The following is a 19,735-nucleotide window of genomic DNA, read 5'->3' on the forward strand; positions in this document are numbered from 1 at the left end:
GCGTCAAAATTGAAGCATCCTATGTATAAAAGAATATATGAATATTTACTGCACATCATATATAACGACTCGTGATACCAAATTGTAGCATATTTGATGTCGTTTGAGAAGCAGAGAATTTTATTTCAATTTTATATACGCCAAAATATTTTTTATAGAGTATCCAAAGCGGTGCGCCGTGAGTTTGAAGTTTGAACCCCGCCTCTGCCAAACTTAATTTTAATTTTTTTAAATTTCATATTGGGGAAATGTGACTGGGAGATTTTATGTATGGCGTGGAGTGGTGTGTATAGACATATTGTGTATGCAACGAAACAATGGCTAATCAGATTCACCGGACATATTATATTCAGTCTCAAAAAAAAATCCCGTATGGGGTGCAAGAAATTGGAGTACAAGTTTATTGTTTTATATTATGGAACTCAACTCATGTTAATGTAAGGGTATACGATGTATTGTTGGTCGAAGCAGCAGAAAAAAGTAGTTCACAACATCTTGCGAATGGTAGTGAGCTTTAGAAAAAAATGCATTGCTCAATTCATAGTGAGCGTGTAGAAGAATTCAAATATCACAGATATACTTTTGTAGGTCCTGTGGTTCTTGAGTTATGTTGTAAAGAGGGCTGAAACAGTTTTCAAAGTATATGATTTGTAGAATGAACTTTTGCAAAACATCAAAGTGTTATTTTTCAATAATATATTGATTCAGATAATGGAAATCGATTTTTTTTGGCTGCTTCATTGGATACATCGTGTACATCTAAACAAACTTGATATGTCGAAGATGTTCTATTCATAAACTACTCTATAACGAAACTAAGTGGTGTTATTTGAATCATACTCGTAATTATAGGCACTACTCCAGATCAGGAACAAATGTGAGACCGCACTTTCAATCCAACAGAAATATATTGCAATGCATCTTGGTGTAGTATTTTGTGTTCATACATTATGCATTACGAAAACTACAAGCAAATCTTCGAAAATACCGAGGGTAGATGAGCGGCAGTCTACTGTTGACTTCATGACGGACCAGCGGGAACTCGGCACACCATCACGAACTGTTGGCCCTGATTATTGTCGCCTGTCTACCTTCAAACCTCTTGTAATATCTACTTATAATGTCCGTACTGTAAATCAACAAGGGAAAATGCATCAGCTTTTCATGGGCTGTGCTGATGCAGGTATTGACATTGCTAGATCACATACTAATAAACAGCAAGTGGGTAAATTCTCTCCGCAACTGTCGAGCATACAACTCAGTAGAAGTGGACTCCGATCATCGTATTGTGAGCATCCGTCTAGCTGCCAGTCTGCGAACTAGCAAAGGAAAACCTTGCAAGAGATTAAAATTCAACTGGAAGAAGTTGCAAGATCCTGATACAAAGGAGGAATTTCAGCTGGAGCTATCAAACAGATTCCAGGTCTTGAGCATGGATGACACCACACCCATCTCTGACAGGTATGAGACCTTCGAAACAGCGGTCCGTGAAGTTGCCGAGAAAGTTATTGGAAAGCAAGAGCCATGCGGACTACCAAGTTGGGTATCAGATGCAACCATCAGACTTAAACTTGAAAGGGATGAGGCCAGTCTCTTCAAAGTCTCGTCAATCTAGAGAAAGATGGAGGAACTTGAACACCAGCCTTAACAACTCCTATAAATCTGATGAGCTTGCTACCATCAATAAGCAGATGGAAGACCTGAAGCTGGCCGACGAGATGGGGAATTATACCACCACCTGGAAAATTATACACTCGCTTTCTGGGAAGAACTCAAGGAAAGGGTGAAAGTCAAAAAGAGATGGATCAGCTCCAACCAGTGACCATGAACTGCTTGAGGAATGGAAGGAATATTTTAGCTCACTCCTTAACAACGACAGTGGCACAGCAGCTTCAGAACTTCCTGCACCAGCTGTTGAAGATCTTCCTATTATCACTGAGCCCCAACTCGTGAAGAAGTAGTCAAAGCAATAGCAGCCATGAAGACCAACAAGGCAGCAGGATTGGACTGTGCTATAACTGCAGAAGCACTTCAGGGAGGAGGGATAGCATGATTGATATGATTCTCGAATTCTGTATGGAAGTATTCTCAACGCTGACACCACCACGTCAATGGGTTACGAATGTAATCATTCCTCTACCAAAGAAAGGTGACCTCTCTCTCATGACAAACTACCGTGGTATTTCGCTTATGTCCATTGCCGCAAAAGTGTACAACAAGATCCTTCTGAACAGGATCCGTCCCCACATTGATCCTTTACTGAGAAGCAACCAGGCTGGCTTTAGATCTGGTCGCAGCTGTGCTCAGCAAATACACATTTTGAGGAGGATCATGGAAGGCTTCAAGGAGTACCAACTTCCCTTAACAGTCACTTTTGAGGACTAAAAAAAAGCCTTCGACTCCATCAACAGGTCCGTCATGTTTTCAGTGCTGCGGCATTATGGAATACCAAAGGTTGTGGTCAATGCCATCCAGGTGCTCTACAAAGACTCCAATAGTGCCGTTATGGTAGATGGCAGTATCTCAGAGCCTTTCAAGTAACAACTGGAGTGCTTCAGGGTGATGTGTTGGCACCATTCCTGTTTATTATCCTGGTAGACTACCTTCTGATGAAATCAACTTCTGGAATTGACGCTGGAATTGTTACCTACCCACGCCGGTCAAGCAGGTATCCTGCCAAGATGCTGAATGACCTGGATTTTGCTGATGATATTGCCCTGCTGGAATCTTCCATAGACCGGGCCCAGTCACAGCTTACTAGGACTGCAACTGCAGCAGCAGATCTAGGCCTTGTAATCAGCGCACCTAAGACAGAATATATGACTGCAAACTGTAACGCCCAACCAGCACTTGAAGTCTATGGTAGTACCATCAACCATGTCACAGACTTCAGGTATTTGGGTTCCAAGATGGGCTCTAGTGTTGGAGACCTAAAAAGAAGAAAAGCACTAGCCTGGGCAGCTTTCTGGAAACTGGAACGCCTTTGGAGAAGCCCGTCCCTGCCAATCGAAACAAAAATCAAGCTGTTTCAGACAACGTGTGTTACTGTCTTTCTGTACGGGTGCGAGTCATGGGTAATTACCAAGGACATGGAAAACAAGATCAATGCATTTGCAACATCTTGCTACAGAGTCATGTTAAACATCAAGCGTGTGGATCGGATTCCAAACGAAACCATCTACAACCTGACCAACACCACTCCACTGGTTGCCAGAGTCAAGATTCATCAACTCAAATTTCTCGGCCATATACTGCGTCTTGAAGATGGCGAGCCTGTGAAAGAATATGCGCTTTATATTCCACCACATGGGAAGAGGAAACCGGGACGGCCGCGCACACTGTACTTACAGTATGTCCAGCACCTCCTGGGAGATACTGAAGGATGCTGCAGCCAAACAAAATTGTTTCGCTTGCCCAAGATCGCATTAGTTGGAGAAAGCTTGTAGTCGCCTGCTCCGCAGCCGACTGATGATGATGATGACATTATGCATACTACTACCACTACTACTAATAATAATACTAATACTAATACTAATACTAATACTAATAATAATAATAATAATAATAATAATAATAATAATAATAATAATAATAATAATAATAATAACAATAATAATAAAAGATATACAAATAATGAATAACATGATGCACAAAGTTGCCGGATATTATAATTAGCATAGCTAAAAGGCCGCTGGGTAGATTTATCGTATTCGTTAATATGTGACCGTCCACGGCGAATGAGCCGTAAATTCCTCCCCGGTCAATTTTGTTTTATTTCGTGTTTAAAAATAAACATCATAAACGTAAAAATGGTATATCATTTGACTTCAAACGATATCCAGAAGCGGAGTTATGGTTTGTTAAACTTTGCTCCTTCAACAAAATTATAGCTTTCTACGTTTTTTTTACGTGTCTCTTTTTCCACATTGCTGGCAATAAATATCAAACAGTCATAATTGGCGGTCATTTCAAATCATCCCCAAGTCACCGAGGTTTAAGAAAGTTCTCTCATTGTTAATTGTTGGTTATGCATACCTGTACAAAATACAATGCCTGGTAACCCACCACTTGAACAGGATTTAGCAAAAGCCAACAAAGACCAGAGCTATTAAAAGTTCTATACCATCTAAGGTAGAAGCTTATTATCCACTTCAACAATAGGATTATTGATTAGTTTTTGACTATCAAAATGAGACAGATGTCGGGCCAGCTTAAGTTACCGATGAATACGACCTTCGTACACATTTTACATCGTAACTCAGAATACAATTTAGGGAATTTACGGCTCATTTGTGCTGCCGGGTCACATATTATGGAACTCATGTTGATTTAAGGAATACCAATTCCAAAATCAGAATTGATTAGTAGAGGTGAGCCATTATAATTATGCAAGATATGTTGCATTCGATAACTTTTACTGTAATTATATAAACTCTTTATGACCATTTTATTAGGGATTCAATCATGTTTCCCCGTTGTTCATCACCGATTAACAACGATGCATCCGCGTCGTCTGAGTGGTTTACTTCGCGAGGGCATCTTTAGCTGCCCGAGCGAAGTAAACCACGCAGACGCGAGTTGTTAATCGGTGATGAACAACGGGAAACATGATTGAATCCTTTCAACAACGAAACAAGCTAAAGATGTCTAATTCACATGATTCATTCATTCGGAATGTCCGTTTGTCATTGCCACTCAACCTTACAACAAGATCGCAGTATTTATCTGTTGATATCAGCAATAAAACTACATAATGAAGCGGTAATATTTAGCTGCTACCGCCAACATAAGAGAGTTCATGTTTACGCATATGTTCCAGGCATGACGAATTTTACGCGCTCATGCGTAACGCGTACGCGTAACCTTGCGTTCGCGTATACGCTACTGAACTGTGGATTCATCACGGATTAACAACGGTTTGCTCCTGTACTAAGGTATAGGAAGAGTTGTTGAACTATATATAACATTAAAATGCAAAGTATAATATTTCTTAAAGAATGTACACGAAATCATCATCCCCAGAGCCTCTACTCCAATAAAGTCAGGGGAAAGATGAATTATGCATCGCACAATAGTACAATTAAACATGAAATTACAAATGAAAACATGACATGCATAGGGAGATATACCGGAGTAAAAACTCCGCACATACCTGCCTGTTCGGGGACTTGAACCCCAGACCTCTCGCTTTTCGGGCGAGCGCTCTAACCACTGAGCTACACAGACTGTTCCTGATAAACAGGACTCAAGTCTGGTACTTACGGATATGAGCAGTCAGGGTAAACAGTAAATAAAATCGTTTTGGAAGCTCAAAGACTTTTACATGTACAGTATCTCTAACAAAAAAAGCTATAAGTATGCATCATATCCATAATACCGGGTCAAAATGATGCATAAAATTTGTATTCCCCTGACATCAGTGCTTGCCTATCTGCACATGTCTCATCAGCCATACCTTGTCTATTCTGCTTTGTTTGTAGCTTGTCCCATTATTCCCTGAAAAATCTGTAAGGCACCTGTAACCTAATTAACATTGAAAAGTGTGTGCAGGGTGTGACCGGTTAGCAATTGACACAAACCTATGATAAATTCCGTTGGTTTGCGAAAGTGAGGCAAGCTATCGATCGGTTATGATAGTTCACACTCACCCCAATTTACGGGCTCGGATAGCGAATAACGTTTGCACAGTGTTTTGCAGACTTGTACCCGAGTCCAGCTTGTCCGAGTCCGAGCCGAGCCGAGTCCAGTTGTATCCGAGTCCGAGCCAAGTCCGAGTCCTTTTGATGCCGAGTCCGGACTCGAGTCCAAGTCCGGGGGTGCCGAGTCCGAGCCAAGTCCGAGTCCAACAAAAATAAGACAATCCGGGCCCGACGGCGCGAGTCCGGACTCGGTCAGAGTCCATTCCCGGTGGGGGGGTCATTCAACTTTAATGTGACATGTATCTGCCTACTGGCATTGCTTAGTAGGAGCCTATTTGTATAAATATGGGTATAACAAATTGAAAAAGGGGTAATTGGGTATAAACATTTTGAAAGAAGGGGGTCATTTGGTATAACATTTTGAAAAAATGGTTCATAAGAAATGGAGCAAAATTTTATATTTTGTTTCTAATTTGAAAATTTACAATACAAAAAAAAAAAAAAAAAAGAAAATTTCAAAGATTCCACATAATTTTATGGCATTTTGATGATAAAATTGTAGAAAAACAAGGTCATTGGTCAAAGGTCACTCACTACACCACACCACACACCACTCTCCCTATACACTCCCACCCTATCAAACCCACCCCACCAAACCCCAACCAAGTGCACCTCACACAGTTGACATTTCAAGGACTCAACCCAAGTCAACCAACCAGCCATACCACACAATGGTACATGTAACTCCTGAAGGTAAAATCTACATTACATGTAAACTCTTGCACCCAGAGACTAGAGAAGCATACAAGTCATGTAAATGAATTGCAATGTATTCAAATACATTACATAAAAATAACATCATCATCATCGTCATCATCATCATCACCTTCGTCATCATCGTTATCATCATCGTCATAATAATAATAATAATACTAGCAGAAATTCACCATTAATTCTAAACATCTTTTCAAAATTGTCCCACACAAATGTGCAGTGCCAGTGAGTAGTGAGCACACACAAACTACAGCACGCTATTATAGTATAATAGCCCTATGTTTGAGTACCAATTTACTGAGTGTGAGCTGATCGAGATGTAGGGTCCAGTGTGCATGTTTCTCTCTTTCAAGAGTTTTAATGGATTGGAAAGTTCCATGAAAGAACTCTTCGATATTTTTATAGTGCAAATATTTAATAAAATTATGCATTTACATGTAATTAATTATCAATTATTTCATTTTAAATGATAACAATACATGTAATATGATTCTGCTAAGTGACAGATAAATCTAAATAATTTGGTGGATATGTAGGATATATGACAGATCACAGATTTGACAGCCCCCAATTAATTTGGAAACTATGGCCAAATAAGTCAAGTCAACAAATTTGAGATCTATTTTGACATTTTTAGATAATCATTTCACATTTTACATGGTTTTAATTGGACTGGACTCGGACCGGACTCGGCTTCAAGTCCGAGTCCTTTTGTGTCCGAGTCCGAGCCTAGCCGAGTCTTCTTGTGTCCGCGCCCGAGCCAAGTCCGAGTCCAACAAAAAGTGGCCTCGAGTACGGACTCGAGTCCGAGTCCGGACTCGAATGATACATCACTGGTGTTTTGGGGGCATAAGAGCACATCAGACATATCGAATTGCATTCTGAATACAAGGATATCAAATGCTCAAATAATCAAAAACAAATTAAATATCAAATGATTTTGATTTTTTGAAATTCATGATATAATACAAATTTTATGGCAAAAGTGATTTTATAAATCTAATGATATTTACTTTGACTTTTCGTATTAATCATAATCATTTCCTAAAAAGACCTAAAAAATTAAGCTGTATCCTTTAAGTACATATCAGTAGATCTATAAATTTTACTTCGAGATTTACTTCACTGTAAAATGTGAAAAATAAAAAAAATCAATTTTTAATAATTTGCCATTAAATGTCTTTTATATCTATCGCCAATTTCGAAAAATCAAAATTACTTGATATCTGAAGGACATTCCTCGTATTCAGAATGCAATGTGCTCTTATGTCCCACAAAAGTACAATGCAAACGCTGCTAGTGATACTTTAGCGAATTTTGCTATTTCATGCGAGTGCAAGCTCCCGAACACCAGAAACGGGTCAACTGCCATGTTCCATCGTGGCATTTACTAATTTAATATTGGTAGTTTCAGCACGTATCATTCATCCTTTACGAGTGTACCAGTGCGTAACAACATAAATGATCAATTCAATCATTTATTTATTAATTTTCCTTGCAACATTATAGGCAAGGCTCTGTCGATGTACATCCTTTTTAAAGGGATTTTTATTTTATTTAAGAACGTTCAACCCTTTGACCCTGTAGCTGTTCGTGATAGGGAATTCCCAGTTTAGTAATCAGAACTACGATTTAAATCGACATTGTCCTCATTCTTTTTCAGGCAAATTTGCTAACTGTAAGAATTAACATTTTTAAAGGTAAGAAAATAAGGATTGTTGTGTTAAGTACATTGTGACATTCATGACACTAAATAATATTAATATGCCTAATACTGTACTAGTACTGTTGTTTTAGTTTGGCGTATAGTCAACGAATTAAATGGTTGAACATTTACACAGTCAGTCACATATTTAACAACATGTAGGCTACTGTGAATGGAGCGAAAGCGGATAGTGGGAATTAGTCATACGTTCAATACATACAACGTACTGTACATACAAAATGTACATAAAAATGTATTCATGGCGCTATGATTCAAGTTCACCGCACCGGTCAAACCGCCAGCCCCAATAGTTATTTTTATTTCATATTGTATTACAAAAATCGTATAAAAATTGCATGTTTGTGATTTCTGCCTAAAATAAAATGATGGTCTGTGAATGTCGCATGGCCACGCTAACATAATCTACATGTATGTACAAAGTGAGTTATACGAAATATAATCTATGTTGATGTATAGGAAGCTATATATTGGCAAGATATTTAATTGCGCTTTTAACTCAGTTGCGGCCGGTGGTAGAATTTTTTCTCGAGGGGTGGGCATGGGGCAAAGTAAATTTCAGGGGCGTAAATTGGCGCAAAAAGTTTTCGTAATTTGGGTTTGCAAAGCTAACAGGGCATTAAAAGTGTGTGGGGATGCAAACTGGGGATACGAAAAGTATTTTGGGGCCACTGTCCCCCTTGCAACCACCATAGTGCCGCTACTGTTTTGTTTAGATTTAAAATAACCATTTTGGATAACTGATTAATATTTTCCCTTCAACGAATACCAGGCCCTCTCCTACCCCCCCCCCCAAATAAAAAAATGATACCGGGTACCTAAAATATTCCTTGTGATGCTATGTATTGATGGTACATACTGTTGTTATGTTTTTTATTTGTTTGTTTTTGATTGTGATAATGTTACGGTAAAATAGTAATGATACATTATACGGTACCTGTTCAATTCTTTATCTTAGTTAAAGTGACTTTTCATTGATGAAGAAAACCAATAACATACTTGCATTACTTGGGCTTGTTACAAAATAAGATTCTTAAATATACCTTTGTGCATCGGAGAAAATAATAGCCTTTGCATACATTTGTTTTAGTAATCATGCCTACGGTGTGCCAGCTTGCTTTGGTTATATTTGCTTTGGTGATATCTTGTTTTGGTGAAGAAGATATTGGCACAGTAATTGGAATAGACTTGGGAACCACATATTCATGGTATGTATGTATCAATCGTAGGGCCTACAATAAAAAAAAATAATAATAGTCTTAATTTTGTTTTCATATTTCTTGACTGGTATTAATAATCGTTATGAATTCGGCAGAGTGACGAATCGAGAATTTTGAGCAAATTGAGTTTTTGTATGCTTATGATTATGTTTCAGGTTATCTTTTATTTCCACCAAAAATTAATGGTAAATCTTACTCACCGACGTAGTTATTGAAATTTTGATTTGGACGAATCGCGCCTAAGTGCGATAAATGAATTCGGAAGAGAGACGAATCGTATACTTAGCTGTACAAATCATGTAGATCTATAGTATTGTATAGCGGGAAACCCCGAATTTTCTATATTACATATGTCCTATACTAATATATTTGATACCAACGTATAACTGTAGGTATCTTCTATCCAGTGATACCAAAATAAGTACAAACATTCCCCACATGATATTGCTGTGGTTTAATAATGTGAGTGCGCGCCCGTGAAATCGGAAAAATCCCGGAAAATCATAGGCAAAATATAGGCCAATATTGTTATTTTTGCTTTAAAATCCTCGAGTTTTTGCTAAATATCACGGGAATGACTATTTATAACTTATATAGCAAGTTAAGTCTACATAACCTTAGGACAACCAGTAATTTCTACACAAAAGCCCCAAATCAAGAATGCGTGCTATGGTTTACACGTAGTTGAATGCGTATTCGACCTCTCTCTGCGCAGTGGTTGAGACATTTTGGATACATCATAAAGCCGAATGCTGTTTGATGGATATATCGATTATTTCAGAACATGCAAGTATTGCCAATAATTCGTGTACATTCACTTCTATAATATACATTTCAAATGAGTGCTCACGAATGTTGTAAATTTTTAGAAGGACCATTGGAATGGTACCAAGATTCAAACGCCGTTTACTCAGAACAGCAATTTTGCGTATTCGGCACTCTGCCGTGTTCATAACGATATAATGGCTCGCTTATAATCTGAGACTGAATTAAAAAGACTAGTTTGCGTTTGACGTCAATGTTTATCAAACTCCCAAAGATCCTTGGTTGGTACAAGTATTAATAGTAGTGTATAAAATGACGCTTGATACAACATTCTGGTGCGTTCATCGGAGAACCGCAGGCTGTACATGCTGCGCATGTTAAAAAAGTTCGGTTTTAACCATCAAGAACTGATAACAGTGCATAGAGGGTATATATAAGGCCTCTTTTAGAGTATTGTGACACAGCATGGCACTCATCTTTAACTGCTGGCCAGTCCAAATCACTTGAACAGCTGCAAAGAAGAGCTTGCAGAATAGTCTTTTTCTGAAGCACTGCAGGATTGTGACCTGGACTCTCTCTGTGACAGGAGGGTGGATCATTATCTCCAATAATCCTAGAACAAATGATTTGCTACCCCCTGTCAGGGGCAGGGTCCATGGTCGCAACCTACGCAATGCTAACAAATTGTCCCAGCTTTTTACCAGAACCTCGCGCTTCCAGGGTAGTCCAATTCCTTATTTTATTAGTTTATTGAATAGTTAGGTTTTTTCATATTACCTGCCCAGGGCTGTCCTGCTAACTTAATTCATTCAGCCCCTATATGCCACTGTTGATTTTTATGAAATTTTATCCCTTTATAATTTTTATTTACATAACTTATTTGATACTGATGTGTGATAAATTGTGTATTGAAATGTGTCATGTGCAATATTGTAATTTTGATTGTTGTATATAATATCATATATTTTGGATGTGTTTTAAAATTGTAAGTTTACATGTAATTCAGCCTTAGGGCTGCGATATGAAATAAAATAAACTTTACTACTTACTACAGAAAAGGAACATTTTTCAGAAAATGGCGACAAATTACGGTACTTTTACAAGGCATCAATTTCTAGGCATTGTTGACATACCGGTACGGGCCTTCAAAAACGAAACTGTCCTATTTACTAAGATCCAATCTTTGAGACGGTTTGTATGCTTGAAGGTGCAAAAATTACAATAATGCACAGCTTCACCACCGCGTTCAGGTGACGTCAAAGGCAAACTAGTGTTTTGTTTTGTTTTTTCTCTGGCTTCGATTATAAATTAGTTCATCAGCTCATTTCAAGCATGGAGGAATTGAGCTGACCAGTGTTACAGCGCTTATAGTACAGCTGCAAAGCTCCAAAACTGGGAGCCACTTTGCACTTCCTGCATGAAGCATGAGCATGAAAATTTCTACACATTAAGTACAAAGTCCAATGTTGATTTTGAGACGTCATAGAGCCATTTTTTTCGCAAATTCTATACTTTTTATCTATTCGGAAATATTAAGCAGTATTGTTTAAGTATAAATTTCTTTCATTTGTCAAGCCTATTTCACCGATGAGTAAACAGAAAGAAACAACACAATTTAAAGAAAGGTTGAAAGCACATCTGCAGCACATCTAACTGCCCCTGATCAAGGGCGTGGGCAGCTTTCTTGGTCGGGGGGGCGTCAAAATAAATTTTTGGGGCACAGACGAAAAAAATTGCAGTTGCATCATACAATACATAGAGACTGTATGTCTTCGAGCTTCCCGAAAAGAGCTTTATTGTTACAATGTGCGCGCGTAGCGCGGAAAAATGTTGTATTTTACACTATTTTGGTCCTGAATTTTGCTAGAAAAGGGCTCCTTGCCCTTTTCTTTTCCTTTGCCCTCCTGATTTTCTCTTTCATTTTTGTCAGAGGGCACTTTTTCTTTCATTTTTTGTCAGGGGGCACTCTGCCCCCCATGCCCCCCCCCGCTGGCTACGCTACTGACCCTGACCCTCCATTGGCGTGATACTCTACGGAGGCGGTGCACACAAAGAGTTAAAATAAATCCTCAACAAGAGTTTTTTAAGGCATCTGTTTCTCAGATTATTTGTGACATATGTTCATATCGTGTTGCATATCAATGAACAGCTAATAATATCCTTTACAACCTTTACACCACATTTTAAACAATCACTTTTTTCACGGCTTAGTACACGTATTGTGGGGTCTCAAACCGTACTAGGGTCACGGGTTAATAGCTTGGCAAACAAAATAGTTGAATTGGGCATACCCGAATTATCAAAAATAATTTGGTTGCTAGCTTTTACGCGAAATTGTCGCTTGGCGCTTAACTAAGATCATATTTCCAAAATAGAACTAGTCTATAATGACATTATTGGCTTTTGTACTCCCAACAGTAACGGTTAGCTGGGGTCTGTGTCAAGTGTATTCTTATAGTTAGGCGAAAAATTAGGTGATTGTAGGTGCTCTGGTTCAAAACTTAAATTTTCAAAATGGTGGCGGCGGCCATTTTGGATTTTGGCCTCCAGCGAAAAATGCCGGGATTTTCGCGAGGGACATGGTGGCTATTTTTTTCTAAATGGTCCATAGAAGTCGAATCAATCGTCAAACCTTACTAGCCAGAGAGTGGTCACCAAATTGAACTTTTTCACCTAACTATTATGTAAGTTATATATTATATTATATCACTCGTACATACATTCTAGACAGTTCATTGGTTGATTACCATTTATCATTTTTACCATCAGCCTCTCCGTGTGATAGTTCTTACCATCATAGTGCTGCGCCGTAGTGCGCCTGCGTCAAGTCGTGCGCTGACTCTTAGACTCGCCTATTTGGGGTGGACCTCAAAATGTGAAGTATATCACGGCAAAACATGGTATTATGTTGATGAAAAAATGTATTTTCTACCTTAAATAGTATTTTAGTAATAGAGTTTATGTATGAGTGATATAAAACAAATATTAACTGTTTCAAATTCGTGTAATGATCGAAATATAATCGCTCGGTGAAAGATGTATTGTTCCATTTCACTCGCCGTTCCGGCTCGTGGAATGGAACAATCCATCTTTCACCTCGTGATTATATTTCGACCATTACATTTATAGACAGTTAGTATTTGTATACTATTTCACTTTTGATAGTGTTGGCTTTTACAAGAACGGCAGAGTTGAAATTATAGCCAATGATCAAGGGGAACGAATCACACCGTCATATGTTGCTTTCAAAGAAGGAACCGGAGAGCGCTTAGTAGGTGAAGGTGCGAAGAATCAGGTCAAGAGGAATCCTGAAAACACGATCTTTGATGTCAAACGCCTTATTGGACGCACATGGGATGACCCTGCTCTCCAGAATGACATCAAATACTTCCCCTTTAAGGTAATCTTTAGACGGAAATAATATCCACGGTGTGGAATGAAAGAAACATCTGAATTCATACCAAAACTTGAAACGAACAAAATCATTATAATATAATTACTAAAATTCTATTCCAAGTGACAAACAGGGAACTAAAGGATAGATCAAAGGGATGCAGTGTGTCTAACAAATGATAAATCTAAAAACAGCAACAATTAATTTAACTTTGTGCAATTATTTGTTTTTACTCCCATTAGATGTTATGTCACATACTTGCTGTTTTTAAATTTAATAGTTATGTTATGTTTCAGGTTGTTAAAAAAGAGAAGAAAGGTAAGAAAGAAAAAGAAAAACAGAAGAAACCTTACATTGAAGTAAATGTTGGTGATAAAAAGAAGCAATTTGCTCCGGAGGAAGTTAGCGCTATGGTCCTTATGAAAATGAAGGTAAGTGTTTTCTTAAATTAATGTGTTGCGTATATATGAGACAAAGAACAGTTTTCCAACCCAAAGTGTTAAATTAACAAGACAACAAATCAACACAAATCCTGACCGGCACACAAGCTCCCACAATATAAACGGTGATTAAAACTTGATACTAATGTAGGGAATCGAGGTATACAATACACACAAACAAATATTATAGTACGAGAGTGCAGGATATCTTTGCTGATGCGTAATCGTTTTCCCAGCATAATATGGAACCGGCAATTAACGCATCCTTAAATACAACAAATAAACACACTGGGGATCAATTGCCCGCTATACCACGAAGCTGAATATATTTAATAAGAAAGAAGGAACAGTTTACAAACCCAAAGTATTACAATTAAACCTGACAACAAATAAACACAAATCCCGACCGGCACATAACCCAACAAAAAAGCAATTGAATATGCCAGTTTGCATGCTGGTTGGTAAAAATAAAATTTATACAATTTAGAAAATAGAATTACCCCCCCGTATGCCACTTATTTCTTTAGTTTGATGTCTATCAAGATAATTGTTTTAGCCACCAGATAGGCTTTCTTTCAATAAAAATCAATGGTATACAAGTGAAGATATGGCCAATTATGTAACTTAGTCTTAAAATCGCTTGGGCCACTTTTGTCAGTGTGTGACAAAAGTGACTTAATAGAGTTTGAACCACGAACCAGTTGGTCGGTGCTCTTATGATAGGTAGTTTTAAACAATGGGGTATTCGAAGTGATAGAAATTATTACATAATAGAGTATCTCCTTCTCATTTACTAGGAATCGTGGCTGCAGCCCCACAACATCAACCCCAATTCACGTTCATGGTTGTGACATACTCTAGCACATGGAGTCAAGCAGTAACTATAATATTGTTTGAAGCCCATTTTCCAAAACGTCAGGCATACAATAACGTTTAACTATGAGAAGTATGTAGAATTTGGTAAGAGTACCAACTGAAATGCTAGAATAGAATTATGGATGCAAAAACTGTTCTTAGTTAAATGATAATAATTATCTCAGGGATATGAGACATTACTTATTTAAAATTTAATTTGAAAGAAATATCATGACTTCATTTATAAATATTTTTATTTAGTACATGTTAATATGAGGAAAAACCACTTATAATTATTTTATGTCAGTTCGTTGATGTTTAATCCACGATAAGCATAAAATCTGTTTTCCGCGGTGCAAACCTGATATGCGCAAACATGGCAAAAGTGGCCCAACACGTTTTCTGGACGATTTATTTAATCGGACAAAGCTAGTAAAGGAATCAACAAAACGTCTAAACTCTTTTTCTTTTTTCCTGAGTAGTCAAAATGCACAAAATTGTATAAATTTTATTGTTACACCCTGTAGACGGACACCCTGTGCATTAGGCTGCCAGCCCCCACTGATAAACGGTAGTTAACAAATGGGTACTAATGTGTTGCGTATTACTTTGATTTTGCTTATTTTGCATATATTTAATCAGTAAAGTACAACATTTTTTCAAACTTTTATTGTAATACTACTACTACAACTGTTAGGGACCAAAAGTGATGGCCTGTTAAATGATCTTTAAAGATGATATTCAGGTACAAATTAGACAGAAATACATAATATAATTGTTATTTTGATATTTTAGCATCATAGCTCTACTACTAATTATAAAATGACCCGATGCAATCACCTAACGAAAAAATGAAGTTGTCTTATATTAAGACCCAACATGCATGAAATGTTTATTTTGATGACATTTTGCAAAACACCAATAGACCATAGTTTCTTTATTTCCATCACAATTAAGCTCAAACTTTCAGGGAAGGAGGTCAGACACGCCCTAATACACATATCAGATGATTGGTTAAATACTATTCACATAAAGAGCTTTTAATCGAGTTTGTGTTTTTCACGTCTCATGTCCTCTGATGTGCAATGTTCACGCCCGCTTACGTCAATGCACATAGATCATTTTGGGAAAGTCGAATATTATTTTAAATAAACTATACAATTGATCAACACTCTAATGATTGATTAGTAAATCATTATGAAAGCAAATTGCACGTAATTTAAAAATCAAATATAAAGAACTAAAGCGTCAGTGAATGAAAAAGAAAAAACACCGTTGAGGGCGCTAAAACACTTCATTAAGTAAAATGATTTTTTTTTTCATTAAATATTACCACTTGTATAGGGTCAATAAAGATAAGTCAATGTATGCAAAATGTGCATCTTGTACCACCATACTGCGATTTTGTGCACTAAAATGAATCCCTATTAAGTATCACCCTCTTTCATCATTACGCTTAATTAAACATTAGCTCTTGGAAGTAGCTACGATCACTAGCGTTACCAGGATTGTTGGGAAGGAGAGGGGCATGGGGGTTGGGTTAAGGGAAATGTGACTAAAATGTACCTATATAGGCTTAAAAGTACAAGTCCTAAACGTCTAAAATATCACGGCGGACCCCGGGGTCGAGCACGTGGCCGAAGGGCAATATATCCCACAGGGGCAGCTTCCCCCCACACCTTCCCCCACTACGCCATTTGTGCCAAGTAAAGTAGGAGAACAGGCTGAGCATGTAAACCATGCGTGAATTTTAGTACGTATTAGCTTGCAAATTATGCAAATTTGTTAATGTTATTACTGCTGACAGCAATTATGAAATTATCCATTACTGTTTAAAACAGTAATTATGCAACTTGTATATCGGAGTATGGTCACTTTGTGGAGCAGGGTCATTTGGTGTCACGGAAATTATGCAATTTATTATTGCTATCTACTGAAGACAGTAATTAAGTAATTTATATGGCAATCTACTGAAGACGGCAATTAGGCCCTATTTAATTAATTCTGGGCAAGAATAGAGTAGGTATTCATTTTTGGATTTGGGGTCTGGGGTAAGGGTCATTTTGGGTTAAAGAAATTTTTCAGAGTAACTGTGGCGTTAGGAGTCATGTGGTCACTTTGAAGACAGACTAATTGAGGTCCCTTTGTGGAGTAGCGTCATTTGCCCCCCCCGTATAATAAAAAGTTACCTATATTTTTTTGGTTGTGCACCTGGAGGGTGTTGAGGGGACCCAACTGGTCACCCCCATACCCAACAACCTTTTATAACTCGCGAATTGAGGTACCCCCTAAAATGAGGGCTCAGGTCCCTAGGTACAGCGTGTGCTGGCGTGAAACTCAGAGTAGCACAACTTAATGAAGTAGTGCACCAAATATTGTATAAGTAAATAGATATAAAAATATATAAATAGATAATTAATATAAATATATAAAGGAAAGAATAAAATAACAATGCCCCAATTCTTCACCAGTCTGCTTTTAAACGTGTATATTCGTATTGCGCAATACACATTTTAAAAAATCATACCAATTGGGGCAAAATACTCTCTTTTTTATTTATGAAATGTAAAAATTAAACAATTTTACAAGAGAGCACTCTATCACTGACCTCACCAACACATCAGAATATTTACACTCATCCATACCCACCTCATACCCATCCCCACCTTAATACTTCACCCACACCCCGACACACGAATAAGCCTACGCCTATCATCCAAAGCAACGAATGCACACGTACGCACACCCCTGTAACCACACACTACACCGCCTCAATATAACCCGTGTTTTTGCAATTTGTCACGTTGTGACAACAGAGGGCGCTATGATTGAAATGCATAGTGTTTTTAGGACGCATAACCTTTGGCCCCTTATGCGCAATAGATTTCCTCTGATCACTGACGTTTCTATGAAAATGTCCGCTTATAGCCAATATATGTCCATTTACGTCAACATATGTCCGCTAATAGGCAATGAAAAAAGGTCCACTTACGTCAATGCATTGCCTATCAGTGGACATATGTTGACGTATAAGGACATCTATTGAGCATTAGCGAACAATTCACATTAAGGACCATAATAATAATAATAATGAAAAAATAAATGGTCAGTCTTTCATTGTCAATAGGAAACGGCAGAAGATTTCTTAGAACAGAAGGTGACACACGCGGTGATTACAGTACCAGCCTATTTCAATGATGCCCAACGGAGAGCGACCAAAGATGCCGGCACCATTGCTGGTCTCAAGGTCATGAGAATTATCAATGAACCGTAAGTTTACATCTAACTTTATTTATGGGAGAACTGCTTTGGGGACAATTATACATTGGTACCAAATGTAACGGTTTTATGACATTATAGAAACTTGCAACAACAAACCCTTCATAGTCCGTGTTATTAAATAAGGTTCAGTAGGACAAGGGATTATATATACAGTGTTTGGCAAAATGGTATATCGCCGGGTCCCATTGTTCCCATTGTACTCGTTCCACTATCAGTGCTCATGGTCAGTGAGGTCTGAAGATTCGTTGTTTTAATTTAATTGATGACGAGCACACTTCAAACAAGTGAAATATGCAATAAATAAATCATTTTGTTTATTATAATTTATTTGTTTATTTATTTATTTGTTTATTTATTTATTTATTTATTTATTTATTTATTTATTTATTTATTTATTTATTTGTTTGTTTGTTTGTTTGTTTGTTTGTTTGTTTGTTTGTTTGTTTGTTTGTTTGTTTGTTTGTTTGTTTGTTTATTTATTTATTTATTACCTAGCTGGGGGGTTTACACCCCCAGCTAGGTATTCTAATGCTATCCGATTCCGCTTCTTCTTTCTGGCAACAATTTCAAAATGCTTCTCCTCCTACATGTTACTCCCTACAATTACGTCACTTGCCAGTAGCCATAGGGTGTAAAGGTCATTAAGGGGGCATTTCCGGTATATTACCAAATACCTTCAAAATGCTTCTTCTGCTACATATTACATAGCACAATGATGTCACTTGCACATATGCATCGGCTATACCCAGGGCCCATATCTTGTACACAGAATTGGAGCCAAAGGTCATTAAAGGGGCATTTCTGGTATATAACCAAATACCTTCAAAATGCTTCTTCTGCCACATATTACATTGCACAATGACGTCACTTGCACATATGCATTGGCTATACCCAGTGCCCATAGCTTGTACACAGAATTGGGGTCAAAGGTCATTAAGGGGGTAAAATCTTACAACTGCATTATCTGGACATCTGTAAGGGGTATAGGGTTCAAACTTAGCGATAACAAACTTCATGATCAGGTGTACATTTTTGAACATTTTGCAAGGGTCAGGTCAAAGGTCATCTGGGGTCAAATATTAGATTTTCATTATCTGGACATCTGTAAGGTGTACGGGGCTCAAACTTGGTGACAACAAACCGCATGACTAGGGGAACATGTTGGAACATCTTGCATGGGTCAGGTCAAAGGTCATTTGGGGCCAAATCTTAGAATTGCCTTATCTGGATATCTGTAAGGGGTACGGGGCTCAAAATCTGTAACCTTGCAATTACAGATACACAACTAACAGTAACAGTAACAGTAACAGTAACATAATATGAATTTAAAAGATTAAACGTTATCAAGGTAAAAGTGGCCGGGATGAGCACACATCACATTATGAGCATAAAAATATGTCGATATGCAGGGCCCGTCGCTATGCAGGGCCCGTGACAGTTGCGAGTCTGAAGTCTTATATTAAAGTGTCAGTGAAAATGTAACATTTCAAATTTTGCAAATTGAGTTTGGGCCCTTTTGTTTTTGTTTAAAGCAATAATAGTTTAAAATAATGCACCAAAATTTTCTGTTGTACATTTAAATTTGAACAATTTTCCAATTTTCGAATTAAAATAGCTTCAAATGGATCTTCATTTTCACACAT

The 19,735-nt window shown here is 37.6% G+C and overlaps 1 protein-coding gene and 1 non-coding gene across 2 annotated transcripts in view; one reads left to right on the forward strand and one right to left on the reverse strand.

Annotated features, from left to right (window-relative positions):
* Window positions 1-5,153: 5,153 nt before the first annotated feature.
* Trnaf-gaa (transfer RNA phenylalanine (anticodon GAA)) lies at window positions 5,154-5,226 on the reverse strand. The gene has a single exon. It is a non-coding gene; the product is annotated as a tRNA-Phe (tRNA).
* Window positions 5,227-8,011: 2,785 nt separating this feature from the next.
* LOC140164232 (endoplasmic reticulum chaperone BiP-like) overlaps window positions 8,012-19,735 on the forward strand; it is a 28,071-nt gene continuing 16,347 nt past the window's right edge. The window contains exons 1-5 of the mRNA XM_072187488.1: window positions 8,012-8,113; window positions 9,227-9,344; window positions 13,287-13,521; window positions 13,812-13,946; window positions 17,938-18,080. Of these exons, the coding sequence (XP_072043589.1) occupies window positions 9,232-9,344; window positions 13,287-13,521; window positions 13,812-13,946; window positions 17,938-18,080 (626 nt within the window). The 5' untranslated portion in view covers window positions 8,012-8,113; window positions 9,227-9,231. The remainder of the gene's footprint in view (window positions 8,114-9,226; window positions 9,345-13,286; window positions 13,522-13,811; window positions 13,947-17,937; window positions 18,081-19,735) is intronic.

Source organism: Amphiura filiformis, chromosome 11, assembly GCF_039555335.1.
Source record: "Amphiura filiformis chromosome 11, Afil_fr2py, whole genome shotgun sequence".
NCBI classification, from domain to species: Eukaryota; Metazoa; Echinodermata; class Ophiuroidea; order Amphilepidida; family Amphiuridae; genus Amphiura; species Amphiura filiformis.